We start from the raw sequence: 23,958 nt of genomic DNA, 5'->3' as shown, positions 1-23,958 counted from the left end.
GTCACACAGCTGGTAAGGAACTGTGGCCGGATATCAACCCAGGAGTCTGACTCCAAAATTCATCCCCTTAAGCATGGAAATACTGAAGAGAGTCCAGATGTCCTGAGAAACCATTCTGGTGCCTCACCTAAAGGACCTACACATGTTAAATATATAGCTAAATAAGTGCTACAGCAAAATCCCTAGCAGTGACAGGAGACAATACACAGGCTATCACTATTGTATGAGATTCTTACTGAATGCAGAGTAGTTATATTGAGGGGAATATTTTTTGAACCTGAGAAAAAGATCAAATAACCTAAAAAGCAGCATTGTTTACGCAGACAGCTGTATCATCACCTGATACTTTAATCTTAGCACATGAATGATGTTATCAATAAAGGGGAGAGGGAGTGTGTGTGTGTATGTGTGCACACGTAAGCACGCGTATGTGTATACAGGACTATTATGATACGGCATTTTGTTTATCTTAATAGGGTTGACTACAAGGGAAAAAAGGTTTAACAGGCAACTAGCCATGCAATAAGACTGAAACAGGCAAAATGAACTATTATAGGGCTTGTGGATGATTAGTTGTGTGGCCATTCATACGAAATCCACTTGCATAGTTAACTGTACCGTTACTACTTCTTTAAACTTTAGCTTGCCAATTTTCCTCTTCAAAAAGGAAATTACTAATTCCCAGAATTCCCTCGGTGATGAAAAATGTAAAATCTTGTAAAAAGATAAATCATAATTCTTCAAAACTGATTCTGTTGGAGTCTGAAAGAACTATTGCCCTGTGGGACTTGTGGCATACACAGACACTCTGAGAACAACCAAATAATTCTATAAAATGAAATGGCACAGCTACAGCTAAAGTCCCAGGCAGGGGGAGGAACCTGGAAGCCATTTGTAACAATCAGCTGGGGAAAAAAAAAAAAAAATCTTCACTAGGAAGTCAAAAGAGGAAGCTAAAAGCTGTTTACGTAGGTCTGAGAAAGCAGACAGATTTATTCTTTCCCTAGTTTTTTTTTGTTTTTTTTTTTTTTTCAAATTTTACAGTGGGAGCTGGGAGACTGTCTTGTCTTCCTCCCCTGGTAACTTAGCACAAGGACGTTACTGTCAAGAAATGTTATGGTGGCTCGACATCTGTTTTCCACACCACACCTCATTTTGTAAATGGAGGTGTTGATATTTCTATACAAAAAAACACACCTGTAATAACTGTGTTGCTGCCTGAAAGGCAAGCTATTATGACCAGATGAAAAAAAAAAAGTGTGACTCGACACGAAGGCACGAGCATCAGAGTCTCATAACAAAAGAAACACCAAATTAGCCTCTCTCCCTGAAAGCCAAGGCCATTTTCTCAGGCCAACCTCTCCATGCCAACTGAAGGTTACCAGCAGTTAAAATCTGTAATAAACCTCAACACTCTAGGGCCCTCCACTAACCTGCCACCGAGAAGGAAAAAAAGAAAACAAACAAACAAAAATCCTAGTGAGCTGCCTGGAACCGTACGTTCTGGCAGAAATAGAATTCACACGCTCTGCTTCGAAACCGCATTATCGAATTATTCTGCCTCACTAGTTAAACACTATCTAAGTGGTGTAACCAGGGAAGGCGGACTTAAAAAAAAAAAAAAAAAAAAAGGAAAGAACACCCCCAGGTCTCGGCTCGATTCTGGCAGCGCCCTCTAGGTAGGTCGGGTATACGTATCAGAACCTCCAACCCTGTCCTAACAGCTGTTCAGGTGAAATTAGAATCTGGGCTGCCTCTCCCCTGGGGCCTCCGCGAACACACGGGGAGAGGGGAGATGGGAGGAGGGAAAAGCGGGGAAACTGCCCACTCCATCAACTGATGCTTGATTCAATTACTCCGGAGAACTTAAGAACTAAATGTGGACATAAATCTGTGCCACGGTGGGTACCAGCGTCAGATCCAAAGAGACAGTATCTGAGCGCTCGGCCGAGCAACCCAGGTGCGCGCTGGAGCGCGGGCAGAGAGGGCGAGGACAGTCTGGCTCCAGGAAGCCCCCCGGACCCCGCTGCGCCCGGCCCTCACCTTTCTGCCGCAGGTACAGCATCTGATGCCGCTGGCTAGGCCGCTCCTGCAGCTCCTGTAGCACGCGGGAGTCGCCGGCACCGCTGCGGCCGCCCAGCACCACGTCGGAGCCCGAGGCCTCGGTGGAGCTGTCGAGACTGTCGCGGCGCCGCCGACGGCCCTCAGCCCCGCGGCCCCCGCCCGCCGCCTCCTCCTCCTCTGTGCAGCTGTACAGCTCGTTGAGCAGCCCGCTCACCAGGGACGCCGTGCGGCTAGTACGGACGCCGCGCGCCTTGCGGGGCTCCGTGTCCTCGTCGCCGTCCCACGAGTCCCGGGAGCCCCGCTGCCGCTCCGCCGCTCCACGGAGGGGCGGGGCTGGGGGCGCTGCAGGAATCGCTTCTTCCTCCTGGCTCTCCAGCCTCGCCTCGCCACCGCCGCCGTGGAATTCCAGCTCCGTCCGGAGCCCCGGGCGGCCCCCGCCGGTGGGAAGGACGTCCATGGTCCCCGAGGCGCGGCCACCCGGCTCCCGCTGCTCCTCCCGCCTCGCGGCGCCGGCCAGTTCCGGGAGGAGGCGCGGCCTCGTCCTCGCCAGGGGTGCCCTCCCGGGCGCGGCGCCAGCGGGCTCTGGATCCCCGAGGTGCCCGGGCGTCCCCAGAGCCCGCACCTGAACCCCTCCTCTCCGCTCCGGACTGGGCGAGGAGACGACCACGCCACTGCGCTACCTGGAGCCACCTGCTGCCGGGGCCCGGCCTCTACCCAGAGCGCTCTCCGGTGCGCGAGAAGGCGCAGGACTTGGCCAGAACACCGTCGAGAAGAAACCAGCAGCCCGAAGGGGGAGGGCGCTGCGGCCCCTGCCACCTTCACTTTTAATTAAGCACGTGATTTAACTCAAAAAGAGCGTGACTCTTGCCTCTTATTCAGCCGCCAGCTAGAAATAATGCCCGGGAGGGTTCTAAACGCCCATCAATAGGCCCAGGCTCTCCTTCTTGACATGCTTGGAACACAATACCAGCCCTTCTCACTTTCCCACCTGATCTGAGCGCCTTCAAAAGCCTTCTTAGTTTAGTCTCTGACAATAAGCTTTCTAAAACTCTCAACACCTGGCAAATATTTAGGACTTAATAACGCTGTGAACTTATTTCCTCCAGTGAAAAACAAAGCACTGGATTAAAATCAACGAATTCCCTGATACAAGATGTAACCAGAGTGAGTGTTTAATAAATGTTCTTGAGATGACCGAACTAATACGTTAATTGAGCTAGTTTTGATGATGGTAGAATCAAAAATTTACAAGAGACCGTGAGAGATGTATCTTACACCAGACCTCAATAGAACTTGGAGCTGCCGCTCCACTGTAGATACTTTTGTGAAGTTAATAATTGGCAACATGTTTTAGCGCTTTTTGTATGTCAGGCACTGTTCTTAGAGATTTGCATGAATTATCCCACTTAATCCTCACTTTAACCCAATAAAGCAGATAAGTATGGTTTTATTCTCACTTTTCAGCTGAGGGAGCTTAGGCACGGAGAGGCTAAATAACGTGTCCATTCACAAAGAATAAAGTGAACTTTTCATAAAGTGTCTGGCTTTCATGATGGATGAATATATATTAGTGAAACGCTATTAAATACTTGACCACACTTCCAAAAGGAGTAAGACCACACCTGGTGAACAACAGCGGTGTTTCGTGTTTGTTTAGCACAGTTTTGTTTTCCAGGGCACTTTCATAATAGAGCCTGACCCTACAGGTAGAAATCTGGTGTACCTTGACACCAGCACAGCAATAAAAGGGCCCTTTTTTAAACTGGAGTTAATATGAGATAAGCAGAAGTTGTACTTTTCACTTAGGTATTCAGAATTTTAAATTATACTGGAAATATTATTTTATGATGTTATAACTATATTAATGACTACTGTTACCATTTAATGTTTAAATGTATGAAATGAGAGTAGAATTTATTATTATGTTGCTGTTGTTTTGTTTTTTGAGGTCTTTTTCCCTATTGTCCCCGGCATTCAATGAATTCTGAGTCCTCCTTCATATGCCAAACTTTGCAACAAGCAGGAGTTTCAGAGGAGTAAACACTGAAATTGGATCTCTTTTTTTCAGTTGGCTTCCCAGCCCTTTTTATCTCTGCCCCCTAAGAAGAGATGTGATTAACTATTAGTCTTCAGCACTATTCTCATTTAGGGAATCTCTATCAGGAATTACAGATAAAGAAACTCAAAGTGAGCTGAAGGGAAAAAAAAGACCAAGAAAACAATAGGTTATTGACATTCAACATTTCTAAATTAATAAGTACTTCAAAATTGTTTCCCATTCCCCATCATTACCAAATCTAAAGAGAGGAAAATGGCAAACTAAAAACTAACAAGGAAAGCACAGTTAAGATCATTGTACTTATTGGAATGATCTTCCCCTAGATATTGGCACGACTTTCCTCTCACCAGAGTCTCGTCTCTGCTTAAATGTTTTCTCTGTGATCCAGGCATGGGGGCTCATGCCTGTAATCCCAGCACTTTGGGAGGCTGAGGTGGGCAGATCACGAGGTCAAGAGATCGAGACCATCCTGGCCAACATGGTGGAATCTTGACTCTACTAAAAATACAAAAATTAGCTGGACGTGATGGCCCGCACCTGAGAATCACTTGAACCCAGGAGGCGGAGGTTGCAGTGAGCTGAGATCACACCACTGCACTCCAGCCTGGGTGACAGAGCAAGACTCTGTCTAAAAAAAAAAAAAAAAAAAAAAAAAAGTCTTCTCTGTGAATCCCTCCATGACCACCCTATTTGACATTGCAGCTCCCCAACCCCCAGCTTTTCCTTAGTTCTCTTCTTTGTTCTTTTTTTCCATAATACCCTCTTCCAACATACTACAGTATATAATCTACTGATTTATTCTATTATCTGTCTTTTGCCACTAAAATGTAAGCTTCTGAGCGTAGGAATTTTGTCTATTTTGTTCATTGATATATGCCCATGACGTAGAACAATCCCTGGCACATTGTAACTGCTCAATAAATATTTGTTTAATTAACTAATTGAATGAATACCATGAAAACCAGAGAAAAAAACAACCAATTACCTACTTTCCTAAGAAAAGTTAACTTTAGTAAATATAATCCTAGAAGTGGTATTGGCAAAGGACAGCTGCTTTTTCACCCTACATTATGGCCACCAGGAGACTGGCAGGCCCCATGCAAGTTCCCTGAAGCTCTGGATATAAGAGAGAACCACTGATGGCTGGGTGCAGTGGCTCACATATGTAATACCAGTACTTCGGGAGGCCAAAGCAGGCAGATCTCTCAAGACCAGGAGTTTCAGAACAGCCTGGCCAACATGACGAAACCCCATCTCTACTTTAAAAATACAAAAATTAGCCGGGTGTGGTGGCACACACCTGTAATCCCAGCAACTTGAAAGGATGAGGCATGAGAATCACTTGAACCTGGAAGGCACAGGTTGCAGGGAGCTGAGATTGCACCACTGCACTCCAGCCTGGGCAACAGAGCAAGACTCTTTTCTGGTACCACATGAATTTTAAAATAGTTTTTTCTAGTTATGTGGAGAATATCAATGATAGTTAAATGGGAATAGCACTGAATTTATAAATTGCTTTGGGCAGTATAGCCAATTTAATGATATTGGTTCTTCTATGAGCCTGGAATGTTTTTCCATTTGTTTGTGTCATCTCTGATTTCTTTGAGCAGTGGTTTGTAATTTTCCTTGTAGAGATGTTTTACCTCCCTAGTTAGCTGTATTACTGGGTATTTTTTTCTTTTTGTAGCAATTGTGAATGGGAGCTCATTCCTGATTTGGCCCTTGGCATGACTGTTGTTGGTGTTTAGGAATGCTAGTGATTTCTGCACACTGATTTTATATCTCGAGACTTTGCTGACGTTGTTTATCAGCTTAAGAAGCTTTTGGGCTGAGATGATGGGGTTTTCTAGCTATAGGATCCATGTCATCTGCAAACATGGATTGTTTGACTTCCTCTCCTCCTATTTGAATGCCCTTTATTTCTTTCTCTTGCCTGACTGCCCTGGCCAGAACTTCCAATACTACGTTGAATAGAAGCAGTGGGAGAGGGCATCCTTGTATTGTGCCTGCTTTCAAGGGGAATGCTTCCAACTTTTGCCCTTTCAGTATGATGTTAGTGGTGGGTTTGTTATATATGGCTCTTACTTTTTTGAGGTATGTTACTTCAATACCTAGTTTATTGAGAGTTTTTAACATGCATGGATGTTGAATTTTATCAAAAGCTTTTTCTGCATCTGTTGAGATAATCATGTGGTTTTTGCCTTTAGTTCTGTTTATGTGATGAATCACATTTATTGATTTGTGTCTGTTGAATTAACCTTGCATCCCAGGGACAAAGCCTGCTTGATCGTGGTGAATGAGTTTTTTGATATACTGCTGGATACAGTTTGCCAGTATTTTGTTGAGGATTTTTGCATCAATTTTCATCAAGGATATTGGCCTGAAGTTTTTTTGTAGTTGTTGTATCTCTGCCAGGTTTTGGTTTCAGGATGATGCTGGCCTCATAGAATGAGCTAGGAAGGAGTCCCTTCTTTTCAATCTTTTGAAATAGTTTCAGTGGGAATGATATCAGCTCTTCTGTGTACATCTGCTAGAATTCAGCTGTGAATCCATCTGGTTCTGGGCTTTTTTTGGTTGTTAGGCTATTTATTACTGCCTCAATTTCAGAACTCATTATTGGTCTGTTCAGGGACTGAATTTCTTCCTGGCTCAGTCTTAAAAGGGTGTATGTGTCCATAAATTTATCCATTTCTTCTAGATTTTCCAGTTTATGTGTGTAGATGTATTCATACTGTTCTATGATGGTTGCTTGTATTTCTGTGGGTTCAGTGGTAGTATTCCCCTTATCATTTCTCATTGTGTTTATTTGAATCTTCTCTCTTTTCTTGTTTCTTAGTCTAACGGTCTATTTTATTAATTTTTTCAAAAAAAAAACCTACCTCCTGGATTCGCTTATCTTTTGAATGATTTTTTGTGTCTCTATCTCCTTCGTTCACCTCTGATTTTGGTTATTTGTTGTCTTCTGCTAGGTTTTGGATTTGTTTTCTCTTGCTTCTCTATTTCTTTTAACTGTGATGTTAGGTTGTTAACTTGAGATCTTTCTAACTTTCTGATGAGGGTGTTTAGCTGTGTCCCAGAGATTCTGGTATGTTGTATCTTTGTTCTCTTTAATTTCAAAGAGCTTCTTGAGTTCTGCCTTAATTTCATTTATTTACTCAAAAGTCATTCAGGAGCAGGTTATTCAATTTCCATGTAATTGTACGGTTTTGAATGAATTTCCTAGTCTTGAGTTCTAATGTGATTGCACTGTGGTCTGAAAGATTGTTATGATTTCAGTTCTTTTGTATTTGCTGAGAAGCATTTTACTTCTGATTATGTCATTGATTTTATAGTAAGTGCCATGTGGCAATGAGAAGAATGTATTTTCTGTTGTTTTTGTGTGGAGAGTTCTGTAGCTATCAATCACACCCATTTGATCCAGTGCTGAGTTCAGGTCATGAATATCTTTGTTATTTTTCTTTCTTGATGATCTGTCTAATATTGTCAGCAGGGTGTTAAAGTCTCTCACTATTGTGTGAAACTCTAAGTCTCTTTGAAGGTCTCTAAGAATGTGCTTTATGAATCTGTGTGTTCCTGTGTTGGGTGCATATACATTTAGAATAGTTAGGTCTTCTTGCTGAATTGAACCCTTTACCATTATATAATGCCCCCTTTGTCTTTTTTTTATCTTTGTTGGCTTAAAGTTTGTTTTATTAGAAACTAGGATTACAACCTCTGCTTTTTTCTGTTTTCCATTTGCTTGGTAAATTTTCCTCCATCCCTTTATTTTGAGCCTATGTGCGTCATTGCATGTGAGATGGGTCTCTTGAAGACAGCATACCAATAGGTTATGGTTCTTTATCCAGCTTGCCATTCTGTGTCTTTTAATTGGTCATTTAGCCCATTTACATTTAAGGTTATTATTGATATGTATAAATTTGATCCTGTCATGATGATGTTGTTAACTGGTTATTTTGCAGGCTTGTTTATGTGGTTGTTTTTTTTTTTTTGAGACGGAGTCTCGCTCTGTCGCCCAGGCTGGAGTGCAGTGGCGCGATCTCGGCTCACTGCAAGCTCTGCCTCCCGGGTTCACGCCATTCTCCTGCCTCAGCCTCCTGAGTAGCTGGGACTACAGGCGCCCACCACCGCGCCCGGCTAATTTTTTGTATTTTTAGTAGAGACGGGGTTTCGCTGTGGTCTCAATCTCCTGACCTTGTGATCCGCCCGCCTCGGCCTCCCAAAGTGCTGGGATTACAGGCGTGAGCCACCGCGCCCGGCTTATGTGGTTGTTTTATAGTGTCACTGCTTTGTGTACTGCAGTGTGTTTTGCAGTAGCTAGTAACGGTCTTCTCCTTCCATATATATATATATAATTTTTTTTTTTGAGACAGAGTCTCACTCTGTCACCCAGGCTGGAGTGCAGTGGTGCAGTCTCAGCTCACTGCAACCTCTGCCTCCTGGGTTCAACCAATTCTCATGCCTCAGCCTCTGAGGTAGTTGGGATTACAGGTGTGCAACATAACACCCAGCTAATTTTTGTATTTTCAGTAGAGACGAGGTTTCACCATGTGCCCAGACTGGTTACAAACTCCTGGTCTCAAGTAATATGCCCACCTTGGCCTCCCAAAGTGCTGGGATTACAGACGTGAGCCACCACGCGCAGCCTTCTTTCCGTATTTAGTGCTGCCTTCAGGAGCTCTTGTAAGTCAGGTCTGGTAGTAACGAATTCCCTCAGCATTTGCTTGTCTGAAAAGGATCTTATTTCTCCTTTGCTTATGAAGCTTAGTTGGCCAGATATGAAATTCTGGGTTGAAAATTATTTTCTTTAAGAATGTTAAGTATTGGTCCCCAATCTCTTCTGGCTTATAGGTTTTCCTTTGAGAGGTCTATTGTTAGTCTGATGGGCTTCCCTTTGTAAGTGACCTGGCTTTTCTCTCTAGGTCCCTTTAACATTTTTTCTTTCATTTTGACCTTGGGGAATGTGATAATTATGTGTCTTGGGGATGATCTTCCCCTGGAGTATCTTCCTGGGGTTCTCTGCATTTCCTGAATTTAAATGTTAGCCTGTCTAGCTAGGTTGGGGAAGTTCTCATGGATGATATCCTGAAATGTGTTTTCCAAATTAGTTCCATTCTCCCCATCTCTTTACCAATCAAAGATTCAGTCTCTTTACGTAATCTCATAGTTCTCAGAGGTTTTGTTCATTCATTTTCATTCTTTCTTTTCTTGACTGCCTGTCTTATTTCAGAAAGAGAGTCTTCAGGCTCTGAGATTCTTTTCTCTACTTGGTCTATTATACTATTAATACTTGTGATTGCATTATGAAATTCTTGTAGTGTGCTTTTCAGCTCTATCAGGTTGGTTACACTCTTCTCTATTCTGGCTATTTTGTCTGTCAGCTCCTGTGATGTTTTATCATGATTTTTAGCTTCCTTCCATTGGGTTACAACATCCTCCTTTAATTCAGTGAAGTTTGTTCCCATCCATATTCTGAATTCTACTTCTGTCATTTCAGTCATCACAGCCTTGGCCTGGTTCCAAACCCTTGCTGGAGAGGTGATGTGGTCATTTGGAGGAAAGAGGGCATTTTGGCTTTTTGAGTTTTCAGCATTCTTGTGCTGATTCTTTCTCATCCTTGTGGGATTATCTATTTTCAATCTTTGAGGTTGCTGACCTTTGGATGGTTTTTGTTTTTATTTTTGTTCTTCTTTTAACAACCTGACAACTTTTCTGTAGGGCTGCTGTGGTTTGCTGGCAGCCTGGTCCTAGTCACCTTGGGTTTCGCAGTACCTGGAAGTATCACCAGTGAAGGCTGTGAAACAGCAAAGAGGGCAGCCTGTCCCTTCCTCTGAGAACTCCATCCCAGGGAGGTGCATACCTGTTGCTGGCTCAAACACACCTGTAGAAGGTGGATGAAGACCCCGGTTGGGTAGATCTCACCCAGTAAGAAGGAAGGGGATCAGGGACCCACTTAAAGAAGCAGTCTGGCCATGCTTTTGTAGAGCAGCCATGCTGTGCTGGGATATACTTCCACTCCCAGTTGGCTTGGGCTCTTCAACGCCTAGAGGTTGGAATGGTTAGGTCTCCCAAATAGCGAAGATAGTAACTCACCCCTCCCTTTAGGAGCTTTGTCTTAGGAAGTTTTCAAATCTCTGTTAGCCAGAGAACACTGACAGGGTGGCTGGAGGCCCCAGTTGGAAGGTCCTGCCCAGTGAGGAGGAACAGTTCAGCAACTCACTTAAAGAAGCAGTCTGACCATGTTTTGGTAGAGCAGCTGTGCTGTGCTAGGGGATCCTTTCCACCCTCAGTTGGTTTGGACTCTCGAAAGCCCACAGGGTGGAATGGCTGAGTTTTGCAAACAGCAAAGATGCTTCCCCAATTTTAGTATTTTTTAAAGCCATCAAACCTTAGACAGAATTTAGGAAATGCATATTAATACATAGTATACCATGAGTAAATAAGAGCTATTAATGCAGAATGATATTGAAGTCATGAGGCTTACAGGAATTTTGGGTATCTAATTTCCTACTTAATTATTATTACACAAGATTTCAGAGTGACAGAATATAACCTTTCCTTTGCAGTAGTAGAAAGAAACCTCAATACATATCAGCTAAAAATTAAGCCTCTGTCTCTCATCTGTATTAAAGTGATTTTCTTTTTCTAGAGACAGAGTCTTGCCCTGTTGCCCAGGCTGATCTAAAACTCCTGGGAAAGTGACATTGTTTTAAAAGAAGTGATGTAGGCTGGGCACAGTGCCTCATGCCTGTAATCCCAGCACTTTGGGAGGCCAAGGTGGGTGGATCATGAAGTCAGGAGTTCAAGACCAGTCTGGCCAACATGGTGAAACCCCATCTCTACTAAAAATACAAAAATGAGCTAGGCATGGTGGCAGGCGCCTGTAATCCCAGCTACTCGGGAGGCTAAAGCAGGAGAATTGCTTGAACCTGGGAGGCAGAGGTTGCAGTGAGCCAAGGTTGCGCCACTGTACTCCAGCCTGGGCAACAGAGTGAGACTCTGTCTCAAAAAGCATAAATAAAGGAAATGATGTGCCTATTGTACCAGCACTTCAGTGGCCACCAGCAAAGTCTGGTTAATATCAATTGGCTAAGCCATTTTGTCTAATTGGTTGTCTAGTGCCTCTTCCATTATGAATGCTTTCTGCTGGGCATAAGCATGTGATACAAAGATCTTCACACTTTGTGCCTATTCCTTTTTTTTTTTTCTTCTGAGGTGGAGTTTCACTCTTGTTGCCCAGGCTGCAATGCAATGGCACAATCTCAACTCACTGCAACCTCCGCCTCCCAGGTTCAAGTGATTCTCCTGCCTCAGCCTCAGGCATGTGCCACCACCCCCAGCTAATTTTTGTATTTTCAGTAGAGACAGGGTTTCTCCATGTTGGTCAGGCTGGTCTAGAACTCTAGACCTCAGGTGATCTGCCCGCCTGAGCCTCCCAAAATGCTGGGATTACAGGCATGAGCCACCGCACCTGGCCATTTTGTGCCTATTCCTATATGTTCATCCACATGCCACAACTCCAGACCTCCCTTTCTCCAGTCTTCTGATTTTCCTTCCAGGCTCATGACCAGCCAGCCGACACCATTCACCACTGCCAATGAGTCCATATATATTCTAACCTCAGACCACTTTTCCTTCCACACAAACTGAATGGTCAGGTGCACCACCCAAAGCTCCTCCTGTTACTGTGTTGTTGTTGTTGTTAACTACTATGATTCAAGGCCAATGCTGAGTGATTGCAGCTATCATCCATTTCTACCTTGCACCTATACACCACACTGCTTTGTCTATAAACAAAGTTGGGGCTTTTTTCTCCTCCTTCAGGTCATACAGGCCCTTGGGCATGAGCTGAGAGAGGAGCAGTGGTGTAACTATGACAAGTGATATGGGAGTCTGCGCTACCTATTCATGCACTTGTTTGTTGCCCTCTGGTCCTGTTTGTGCTTGTTCCCAAATGTAGTGTTTTAGCTTACAAAGGATTAATGCTGGTCCTGACCAACTTAATGACTTGGTAGATCAGGAGAACCCAACTCAGAAAGCATGGTCATTTGATGCCTCGTGGTTAAGAGTTCCATCTCTATCTGGGCTCAGTACACTAGGAGCCATTTTTCAAATGGTGTATAATTCCTGCTAGAGATGTCATGACCTTGCCCCAAAACCCTGTGGGCCTGCCTTGTGATTTTCCTACTGGGGTTTGCACCACATTGCATCTTACACACGGAATACCTTAGGCTCTGCTGGAGTATATGGTCCAAGCAGAAGGGCTACGTAAACCACAGCTAGGACCTGCTACCAGGATGGGCTTCATGGATATGTTGTACAGAACCCCACTCTCAGAAGGTCTTTACTCCTGGTTTAGTGCTGTATTATCACCATCTTGAAATGGTGAATAATTTTGTTTTTAAATTTGGTGTTTTGGCTGGGCACGGTGGCTCACAGCTGTAAACCCAGCACTTTGGGATCTGCCAAGGTGGGCAGATCACGAGGTCAGGAGATTGAGACCATCTTGGCCAACGTGGTGAAACCCCATCTCCACTAAAACACACACACACACACAAAATTAGCTGGCCATGGTGGCATTCGCCTGTAGTCCCAGCTACATGGGAGGCTGAGGCAGAGGAGTCGCTTGAACCTGGGAGGCGAGGTTGCAGTGAGCCGAGATCGCACCACTGCACTCCAGCCTGGTGACAAAGCAAGACTCCGTCTCAAAAAAAAAAAAAAAAGAAGAAGAAGAAGAAATTGGTGTTTTATAAGTGCAGTCATATGGGACAATGGTCACGTGCATGAGAAGTGGAGTTATGCCAAGCTAGGAGGTCCAGCAGGCAGCACCGGGCACCATGCGATTGTCACACATGCACACCTGAGGGCAGTCATGGGCACTTAAGGGCCCCAAAGTAGCTAGGTAGGGACCAGTGCCGGCTGACAGCAGCAATAGCTGAGAAGCAGCAGCAGTGGTGGAAGCAGTAGGAAAGTAAAGGGATTCTGCATAAAGCCAGCCCTGGGACCTGCTGTGGAAGCCTAGCTTGCTTGGCTACTTCCCAAATCCCATCTCTGTGGCATCTGCACAAATCTTAATTTTCAGGCTTGAGAGACAGGACAGAAATTGCCAGTTCAGGTAGTACACACTGTCATTAAATTATTACCAAAAAAAAAAAAAAGCATACTCAGACATTGTAATAAGCCATATCAGGGAACTATTACAATTCTTCAGAGTTTAGAGTCTCTACTTTCGAAAACTTCTGCAACGTGGCAAATCAAATATCCCCAGTTTTAGAAATATAAATTTAAAGATGTTTGTGTTTGACAAAAAAGAACACTATTTTCATAGGAAGTTTCGGATAAGCCAATTATTAATTAAAATTACTTTTTCCTTGTAATTAGAGATACGGTGATAGAATGTATAAATAAGCACTTTGAATTGTATAAAAGTTTGAAGCCATGGAGTTTTTCAAATGACCTTCAAAAGTTACTGGAAATGTCAAAGGAAATGTTACAATGTAATTGTTACGCCAGTTACAATTTTACAATTGCAAAATTATAATAATTTATACTTTACATTAAAAATTAAATTCAACTTGAAACTGATCCATAGGAAGAGTTAAATACTTTTCAAAACAATTTTTAAGCCAAGTCCAGTGACTCACACCTGTAATCCCAGCACTTTGGGAGGCCAAGGCAGGTGGATCACAAGGTCAGGAGTTCGAGACCAGCCTGGCCAACATGGTAAAACCCCATCTCTACTAAAAATACAAAAAGTAGGCCAGGCGTGGTGGCATAGTGGCTCATGCCTGTAATCCCAGCACTTTGGGAGACTGAGGCAGGCGGATCACGAGGGCAGGAGTTCAAGATCAGCCTGGCCAGATGGTGAAACCCTGTCTCTACTAAAAATACAAAAAAAAAAATAGCCTGGCGTGGTGGCACACGCCTGTAATCCCAGCTACTTAGGAGGCAAAGGCAGAGAATTGCTTGAATCTGGGAGGTAGAGGTTGCAGTGAGCCGAGATCACACTACTGCACTCCAGCCTGGGCAACAGAGTGAGACTCTGTCTCAAAAAAAAAAAAAAAAAAAAAAAAAATCTACAGGAATTATGAGTTCTACATGTACTGAAATTTCCTTCTTTCTAATGTTTTTTGAGACAGGGTCCAGCTTTGTCACCCAGGATGGAGTGCAGTGGTACAATTACTGCTCACTGAAGCCTCAACCTCCTGGGCACAAGCAACCCTCTCATCTCAGCCTCCTGAGTAGCTGGGACTACAGGTTCACACAACCATGCCCAACGAATTTTCGTATTTTATTGTAGTGATGGGGTTTTGCCACGTTGCCCAGACTGGTCTCAAACTCCTGAGCTCAGGCAATCCGCCTACCTCAGCCTACCCAAGTGCTGGGATTACAGTCATGAGCCACCACAACTGGCCCATGTGCTAAAATTTCTATTTTGAAATAAGTTGTCAGAAATTTATTCCTTTGCTATACAGCCTATAAAATAGTCTTAACAGCAATAGTGACAGTTATATCGGAAGAAAGATCCTTCTCAAAATTAATGTTATCAAAATATATTTGCAGGCCCGGCACAGTGGCTCACGCCTGTAATCTCAGCAGTTTGGGAGGCTGAGGCAAGCAGATCACGAGGTCAGGAGCTCAAGACCATTCTGGCTAACACGGTGAAACCCCGTCTCTACTAAAAATACAAAAAATTAGCTGGGCGTGGTGGCGGGTGCTTGTAGTCCCAGCTACTGGGGAGGCTGAGGCAGGAGAATGGCGTGAATTCTCCTCCAGCTACTGGGAGGCGGAGCTTGCAGTGAGCCGAGATTGTGCCACTGCACTCCAGCCTGGACAACAGAGTGAGATTCTGTCTCAAAAAAAAAAAAAAAAAAAAAAAAAATATTTGCAGTCTTGCATTTGCAAGAGTCACTGATACTGCTTTCAATTATATCCATTGAAAATGAATTTGCTGAAAACATATGATGGCCTAGGAAATGAATTTGCAGGCCAGGCATGGTGGCTCACACCTATAACCCACTTTGTGGAGGCCAAAATGGGAGAATCACTCGAGGCCAGGAGTTTGAGATTAGCTTAGGCAAGGTAGGGAGAGCTCATCTCTACAAAAATATGTAAAAATTAGCTGGGTGCGGTAGCATGCACCAGTAGTCCCAGCTACTCAGGAGGCTGAGGCAGGAGGATTGCTTGAGCCCAGGAGGTTGAAGCTGTAGTCAGCTATGATTACACCACTGCACTCCAGCCTGGGTGACAGAGTGGGACCCTGTTTAAAAGAAAAAACCATTGAATTTGCAGAAAAGCAAGTCAGAAGAAACCTGCAATCAAGATATCACACAATAAAGTCTCATTATTTATATCATATAAATTTAAGATTATGTTGTTACTTATATATTATAACCCCTATATATTTTGTAAGTAATAAGATACTTTTAAAGAAAAAGTTTTATATTTTAGTAACTGAAGTGGCACATTTTTTCTGCTTTTTGAACAAAGGACCCCATATTTTTGTTTCACACTGGACCCCAGAGATTATGTAGTCAGCCTTGCCTGTTACGGAGCACTTTTATGCTCTAGTCCCCATCAAAGCTGGCAGCCTTTCATATATGGGCTGGGTCAATGTTCCTAAGCATACAATGTATTGCACCCAGAATCCAAAGAGTTCTACCAGGCACTGTGCTTCTTTCTCACTAGTAAGAAATGCAAAATGCAGCAGTTTGTTTTTACTTTGGAGGCAATGCCATGACACACCTCAGGACCCCTAAAAATCTTTACTGAAGTACCAAGTTTCTAAATTTTCACAGATCCTGTCTCCCACCCCCTGGAGCACACGTATCTTATCAAGGTGTCCAGATGCTAGTCACCTCTTTTTCATCATGCCTGATCAGCATGATGTCATCAATGTATTGGATGAATAAGATGTTCTGCAGGATGCCCGGGCAGTCTCTGAATTTGTCAGGGCTGTATTATAACACATAGTCACATAGTACATATTGTGACACAGAGATGAGTTAACATAACCTTGGGGCAAAACTGTAGCTGTCTTTTGTTCATTCTATATGAATGTGAAGTTCTTCTGAGCCTCTTTTCTGATTGGGACAGAAAAGAACGCATTCACCAAATTGGTGGCTGCTTACAATTTACCTGTGGTCGTATTGATCTTGTCTAGGAAAGGTATCAAATCCAGCGTGGCCACAGCATCAGGACTAATACTTGGTTGAGCTTGTGGTAGGCCATGATCACTTCCCATGATCCTCTCTGCAGGGGCCAGACTGGTTACTTAAATGGAGATATGATAGGGACCACCAAGATTTGGCAATTTTGTTAATCTTTCCAAAGGATCAGCTTTTGCTTCTATTGATTTTTCTCTGTTTTTTTTTTTATCCTCTGTTTCATTAATTTCTGCTCTAATTTTTATTATTTCCTTCCTTCTGCTTGGTTTAGGTTTATTTTGCTTTCTTTAGTGTCTTAAGGTAGAAGGTTAAATTAATGATATCATTCTTCTTTTTTAAATATAGGCATTTACAGTTGCCAGTTACTCTTCAAGCTCTATCTTAGCTGTATCCCAAGTTTTAGTATGTTGTGTATTCATATTCATTCATCTCAAAGTATTTTCTAATTTCCCTTTTGATTTTTGTTTTAATCCACTTATTATTTAGGAGTATGTTGTTTCATTTCCAAATATTTGTGAGCTACCCAAATTTCTCTGGAACTCTTATCATGTTCTCATTTTATTTCATTGTGGTGAGAGAATATACTTGTATTATTTTTATCCTTTTGGATTTATCGAGGTTTGTTTTATGGCCTAGTACATGGTCTATCCTGGAGAACATTCCACAGGCACTTGAGAAGAGTATGTACTCTGCTCTTGTTGGGTGGAGAGTTCTGTAGATCTCTGTTAGGTCTACCTATTTTATAATGTTATTCATGTCTTCTATTTCCTTGTTCATCTTCTGCCTAGCTACTCTATCTATTATTGAAAGTGGGGTGTTGAAGTTTCCAACTATTATTGGGTTGTCCATTTTTTCCTTTATTTCTATCAGTTTTTGCTTCAAGAATTTTGGCACTTTGTTTCTTAGGTTCATATATAATTGTTGTATCTTCCTGATGGATTAAACCTTTCATCATTACAAAATGCCCTGTTTTACCTCTATTCATATTTTTGTCATAAAGTCTACTTTTCTTTATTACTAGTTTCCAGAATTTTGATTGTGATGTTTCCCAGTATGATTTTCTTTGTTTTTTCTGTATGGGGTTCATTGAATTTCTTGAGTCTGATATCAGAGTTTTCTCTATATGTAGACAGCAACTATTATTTCTTAAAAAAATTATTTCTTCCTTCTAGAATTCCAATTATGTGAATAGTAGACCCCATGATTTTGTTTCACAGGTCACAGGCGCCCTGCTCATTTTTGTTTTCACTTTTTTCCCTCTTTGCTTTATTTTGGATATTTTTCTCTTGCTGTATCTTCAAGTTGACTTATCTCCCCCCTGCATATTGTTTAATCATCTGTTAATCCATGTAGTGAATTTTCAGATATAGGACTATACAGTTATAGATTTTATTTGTATTTATTTATTTTTGAGACAGGGTCTCCCTCTGTCACCAAGGTTGGAGTGCAGTGGCATGATCATGGCTCACTGCAGCCTGGACCTCCCAGGCTCAAGTGATCCTCCCATCTCAGCCTCCTGACTAGCTGGGACTACAGAAGCATACCACCAAGCCCAGCTAATTTTGTGTATTTTGTTTGTTTGTTTGTTTTGTAGAGGTGGGGTTTTGTCAAGTTGCCCAGGCTGGTCTCAAACTCCTGGGCTCAAGCCATCTGGCCACCTAGGCCTCCCAAAGTGCTGGGATTACAAGTGTGTGCCACTGAGCCTGGCCCAGTTATATATCTTCTACCTCTTTTCTCAATTGGCTCATGATTTTCTTTAGATACTTGAACAAGTTATAATAGGAGTTTTAACACACTAATCTATGTTAACTTCTTCATCCCTATCATTTATTATCTGTTTCTATTGACAATTTTTTTTTTCTGGTCATGGGGTTACATTTTCCTATTTGGGAACCTGTATGGGGTCACATTTTCCTATTTGGGACCCTGTATAGTAATTTTTTTTTTTTTTTTTGAGACGGAGTCTTGCTCTGTCGCCCAGGCTGGAGTACAGTGGCACCATCTCGGCTCACTGTAAGCTCCGCCTCCCGGGTTCACGCCATTCTCCTGCCTCAGCCTCCCGAGTAGCTAGGACTACAGGTGCCCGCCACCAGGCCCGGCTAATTTTTTGTATTTTTAGTAGAGATGGGGTTTCATGTCATTAGCCAGGATGGTCTGGATCTCCTGACCTTATCATCTGCCCACCTCAGCCCCCAAAGTGCTGGGATTACAGGCGTGAGCCACCGTGCCTGAGCCCTGTGTAGTAATTTTCTTATTGGACGCAGGACATTGTGAATTTCATACTGTTGAATATCTAGGTTTCATAGTCTTCCCTTAAAGAGCGTTGAGCCTTATTCTGGAAGGCAAGTTACTTTCCTTGCAGATTAGTCTGATCTTTTGAGGACTGTACCCAAACTTTTTTTCTGTGGGTGCAGAGTACATTTTACTCATGATAGTTTAGCTCCACTATTAGGGCATGACCTTTCCAGGTTCTTAAGGAATGCTCCTGATGATCAAGGAGGACTTTCCCCTATGGCTGGTTGGATCTCAAACATTCCAACCTCTCTGAGAGTTATTTATTTTACATTACCTTGGTCATTCTTTGCTTTGCCTTCTGGTGGTGTTGCACCCTGTGAATGCACATCTCAGTGTTCAGCAAAGTTTCAGGAAGACATCTGTGTAAACTTATGGAGCTTTTAAATCTATACAGCATCCTTCTCTTTGGAATTCTTTCCTGCAAACTTCCAGCTGCCTCGATCTCCCTCAACCTTGATCTCTCTCCACCCAAAGTTAGCAAGTCAACTTTGTCAGGCATGAGATACTCTTTCCTGCTCTCTGGTTCAGAATGTCCCTCCATCAGGCAAAAAGTTGGAGCAATTGTTTGCTTCTCTTTACACGTGGATCACAGTCCTTCACTATTGTCCCTTGTATAAAAGCATCTATATTGCCCTGTTTTCTAGTTGCTTTTAGCAAGAGAATTAGTCTGGCACTGTTACTTCATCATGGCCAGAGATAGAAGTTTTGAGGTTATTAAATGTTAAGTGAAAGTTATACTTCAGAGGTCATGATGAAAAGTACTATTGTTCCTATAATGAAAATTCCACAGGAATTTTCCAACTAATAGCTGAATTGGATCCATTTTTGCTTAAGCTCTTGGAAGAATATGTCAAAATGAAAAAATGGCTTATTTTACTACAAAGATTTGTGGAAAAAAATTGAAATAATGAAAAAATATGTTTAAAAAGTGGTAAGTCAATGGTCGGGCACAGTAGCTCACACCTGTAATCCCAGCACTTTGGGAGGCCGACGCAGGCAGATCACCTGAGGTCAGGAGTTCGAGACCAGCCTGACCGACATGGAGAAACCCCGTCTCTACTAAAACTACAAAATTAGCTGGGCGTGGTGGCGCGTGCGGTAATTCCAGCTACTTAGGAGGCTGAGGCAGGAGAATTGCCTGAACCTAGGAGGCGAGGTTGCAGTGAGCTGAGATCGCACCATTGCACTCCAGCCTGGGCAACAACAGTGAAACTCCGTCTCAAAAAAAAAAAAAAAAAAAAAGGTGCTAAGTCAAACACATAACCAGCCACCAAATAATATTATATATTCTATTCTGGATATGACAACCACTGATTAGTTGGCAATTATTAGGCACTACTTTCTAATAGGAAACCCTATGGGCAATTTTTAAACATTTTTAGCCAACTGAAAACATCTGAGACATTATTCAACAAAGTAAAACAAGATTGTTATTTTAACCTGTGGTTAAACAGCATTTACAATCAGTCATCTGTTAACACAGCTATTATAATGATTAGGAAAAAGGGCTGCATGGTCTTTAAAAAGCAACTTGGCTAGGCTGGGCATGGTGGCTCATGCCTATAATCCCAGCACTTTGGGAGGCCAAGGTGGGTGGATCACCTGAGGTCAGGAGTTTGAGACCAGACCAATATGGCAAAACCCTGTCTCTACTAAAAATACAAAAATTAGCTGGGTGTGGTGGTGCACACCTGTAACCCCAGCTACTTGGGAGGCTGAGGCAGGAGAATCGCTTGAACCTGGGAGGTGGAGATTGTAGTGAGCTGAGATCGTGCTACTGCACTCTAGCCTGGTGACAGAGGAAGACTCTGTCTCAAAAAAGAAAAAAGAAATTAATAGGACATGAAACCAAAGTGATAAAGATGAATGAGAAAGAGAAATTATCCTGATATTGAGAAGTAAAGAGTAACAAAAAAAGTTTCAATCATAAGAACAGTAATTCATTAAGAGGAAGAGAATAATCATTTCACACTGTATACATATATGAAAACATGTACACCTTAAATATACATAATTTTGTCAATTATATCTCAATAAAGCTGGAAAGAGGAAGAGATAAATTGCAAATTAAAGTAATAAATAGGCTATTAAACTGATAATTTGTGAATTATATAAACTCATTGAAAAATATTCAAATTTCTTTCTGATTTGATCTCACACTAGCATTGAGGAAGATGACATAAAACTCACCATACATGATTACAATGAGTACATTAATGACAAATGAGTGACTTCAATTCAAAAACTACATAAGATTAATAACTGTGTAAGAAAAGGCCAGGTGTGGTGACTCACGCCTATAATCCCAGCACTTTGGGAGGCCGAGGCTGATGGATCACCTGAAGTCAGGAGTTCGAGACTGGCCTGGCCAACATGGCGAAACCCCATCTCTATTAAAAATACAGAAATTAGATGGGCATAGTGACGCATGCCTGTAATCTCAGCTATTCAGGAGGCTGAGGCAGGAGAATCACTTGAACCTGGGAGGTGGAGGTTGCAGTGAGCCAAGAGTGCAGACAGAGCAAGACTCCATCTCAAAAAATAAAATAAAATAAAATGCAGAATGTCACGAAATGCCTATGTTAAGAGGATATTTGATAGAGTTTTCTGAAATTTGACAAAAATACTAAACATATATATATATATAACCAATAATGAACTGTGCAGGTGAAAAATAACTTTTCTGAATTATCACTAATAAAAAGCAAATACTGATCAAACACACTAGCTAAAAAACTAAATTATCTTTCTATTCTCTTTAGAAAATATGATAAACTATCATCATATGAACAGATGATTAAACAGTATATAGCCATATAATGTAAGGGGAAAAAAGTATGAAGAAGTATGCCTGGCGGTTACTTAACAAAAATGTTACTTTAAATTTTTGCATTATTTGTAATATTTTTCTTTCTTTTTTTTTTTTTTTTTGAGACAGAGTCTCGCTCTGTCGCACAGGCTGGAGTGCAGTGGCAGCAATCTCGGCTCACTGCAAGCTCCGCCTGCCAGGTTCATGCCATTCTCCTGCCTCAGCCTCCCGAGTAGCTGGGACTATGGGCGCCGCCACCTTGCCCGGCTAGTTTTTTGTATTTTTTAGTAGAGACGGGGTTTCACCATGTTAGCCAGGATGGTCTCGATCTTCTGACCTCGTGATCCGCCCGTCTCGGCCTCCGAAAATGCTGGGATTACAGGCTTCAGCCACCACACCCGGCCTATATTTTTCAACTTTTAAAAATGTATAACGTTGTATTTTGTTTTAGTCTAAATACATATTCAGTTGTGTACCTACTTTTGTATCTAAAATTATTATTCTTTTTCTTAAAGAACCCCCACTCGCCAAATGCACATAAACTTCAGGTCCCACAAAATTTGAATCTGCCCCTGTTAGCTACTTTTCTCTCCACCTAATTGGTCTACCCTTACCCATACTTGTCCTCTTCCAATCTGTTCTTCATGACACAGTCTAAAGGATCTTCTAAAAGTTCATGTATGATTATATTTCTCTTACATTCTTTCAGTAATTTCCAATTAGCCTTACTATAAAAACCCAAGTCCTTAAAATAGGATCTGGGTCTTCACCACCTCTCTCCCTCTGCTCTAACCACACTGGCTTCTTCTAGTTATTGCAAGGCACCAGCTCAGGACCTTTGCATATGCTGTACTCTGTGCCTAGGAGACATTTCACCCAATACTCCATTAACAAATTATCTCCTACTCAAACTTCAGATTTCACTCAAAGATCACTTCCTCAGGGCACCTTAGACTAAGTGAGCCTCCCACCACCTTAAATGCTCACTGCACCCTTTACTTTTCCTTCATAGCATGTCTATTTGTAATCATATACAAGATACAAGATTAGATTGTCAATCTCTCTGCCATTAGACTGCAAATTCCATGAACGAGGGACAACGTCTCTTCGGCACTAGTGTAGCAGTGTTACCGGAAAGGGATCCTGATCCAGATACCAAGAAAGGGTTCTTGGATCTCAGGCAAGGAAGAATTCAGGACAAGACCATAGAGTAAAGTGAAAGCAAGTTTATTAAGAAAGTAGAGGAATAAAATAATGCCTACTCCATAGGCAGAGCAGCCCGAGGCTCCTGGTTGCCCATTTTTATGGTTATTTCTTGATGATATGCTAAACAAGGGATGGATTATTCATGCCTCCCCTTTTTAGACCATAGAGGGTACCATCCTGACATTCCCATGGCATTTGTAAACTATTATGGTGCTGGTGGGAGTTTAGCAGTGAGGACGGCCAGAGGTCACTTTCATCACCCTCTTGGTTTTGGTGGGTTTTAGCCCGCTTTTTTACTGCTACCTGTTTCATCAGTAAGATCTTTATGACCTGCATCCTGTATCTTGTATCTTTATGACCTCCTATCTCATCCTGTGACTTAGAATGCATAACCATCTGGGAATGCAGCACAGCAGGCCTCAACCTTATTTTACCCAGCCCCTATTCAAGATGGAATTGCTTTGGTTCAATCGCCTCTGACAGCCAGCATCCTGAACAAAGTGGTCAACTAATTAGACAGTTTCTGGCCTCAAACAGTTTATAATCTAACCTTGAAAAAAAAAAAAGAAAAGAAACAATTTTACAATTTGGGACATCAATACAGATGAAATAGATTCTTTTTTTGTGTAAGAAAGTCTTCCTGGAAGTCTTGAAACCTGACTACCTAAGGATTAGTTATTCTAACTAGCTTGAAAAATTGGCCTAGGCCAAGGTTGTAACCAAGTATTCTGGTTGTCTAGGAACTGCTGTGGCCATATTTCCGGCATAATTGTTTCTTGCAGAAAAACTACTCAATTTTTTTAAAGCTTCTTTTGCCTTCTGTAGGCTTAAAAACAAACAAACAAACAAACAAACAAAAAACAGTATTAAGATCCTTTTGTGGTTCATAAGCCTGATGATTGGGTTTTCACGCTATTGTGTGAGTTAACGACCCCTACCTCAACCCGTACCTCAAACCTTGTTAGGACTCAGCACATTACCCCTCTGCGGTGAAAAAAATAAAGTAATAAAGGTAATTCTTTTTTTTTTTTTTTTTTTGCATAAGCCTTATCCTTGTACACATGAGGTTTCAAAGTGTTTCCATCATTATTTTTACCTTATAGTATAGTGTTTTCATGAGTTTCTGTATTTTTATTTTTTATTATATTTTAAGTTCTGGGATAGTTTTCACGAGTTTTAAGAGGTTCTTCTTGGCAAACAGATCAACTCAGAGAAAATACTTTTACCAGCAAGGAGGTTATACCCTGTTATATTGGTCTGGGGACATAACTTGACAGTTCACCTTGCCAGGAAGATCTCTGTGATTTTTTGTTTGTTTGCTTTGAGACAGAGTCTCGCTCTGTTCCTGAGGCCTGAGTGCA

The 23,958-nt window shown here is 42.2% G+C and overlaps 1 protein-coding gene and 1 pseudogene across 1 annotated transcript in view; one reads left to right on the top strand and one right to left on the bottom strand.

Moving 5' to 3' along the window:
- The window catches only part of TBC1D30 (TBC1 domain family member 30), a 110,864-nt gene extending 108,137 nt beyond the window's left edge, over positions 1-2,727 (bottom strand). Inside the window, exon 1 of the mRNA XM_008003904.3 lies at positions 2,044-2,727. Coding sequence (XP_008002095.2) covers positions 2,044-2,521 — 478 coding nt within the window. The 5' untranslated portion in view covers positions 2,522-2,727. The remainder of the gene's footprint in view (positions 1-2,043) is intronic.
- A 20,741-nt stretch (positions 2,728-23,468) lies between these two features.
- Positions 23,469-23,587, top strand: LOC119624097 (small nucleolar RNA U13; annotated as a pseudogene).
- Positions 23,588-23,958: the final 371 nt, after the last annotated feature.

This window comes from Chlorocebus sabaeus, chromosome 11, assembly GCF_047675955.1.
Source record: "Chlorocebus sabaeus isolate Y175 chromosome 11, mChlSab1.0.hap1, whole genome shotgun sequence".
NCBI classification, from domain to species: Eukaryota; Metazoa; Chordata; class Mammalia; order Primates; family Cercopithecidae; genus Chlorocebus; species Chlorocebus sabaeus.
This window is presented reverse-complemented; position numbering and strand designations above follow the sequence as displayed.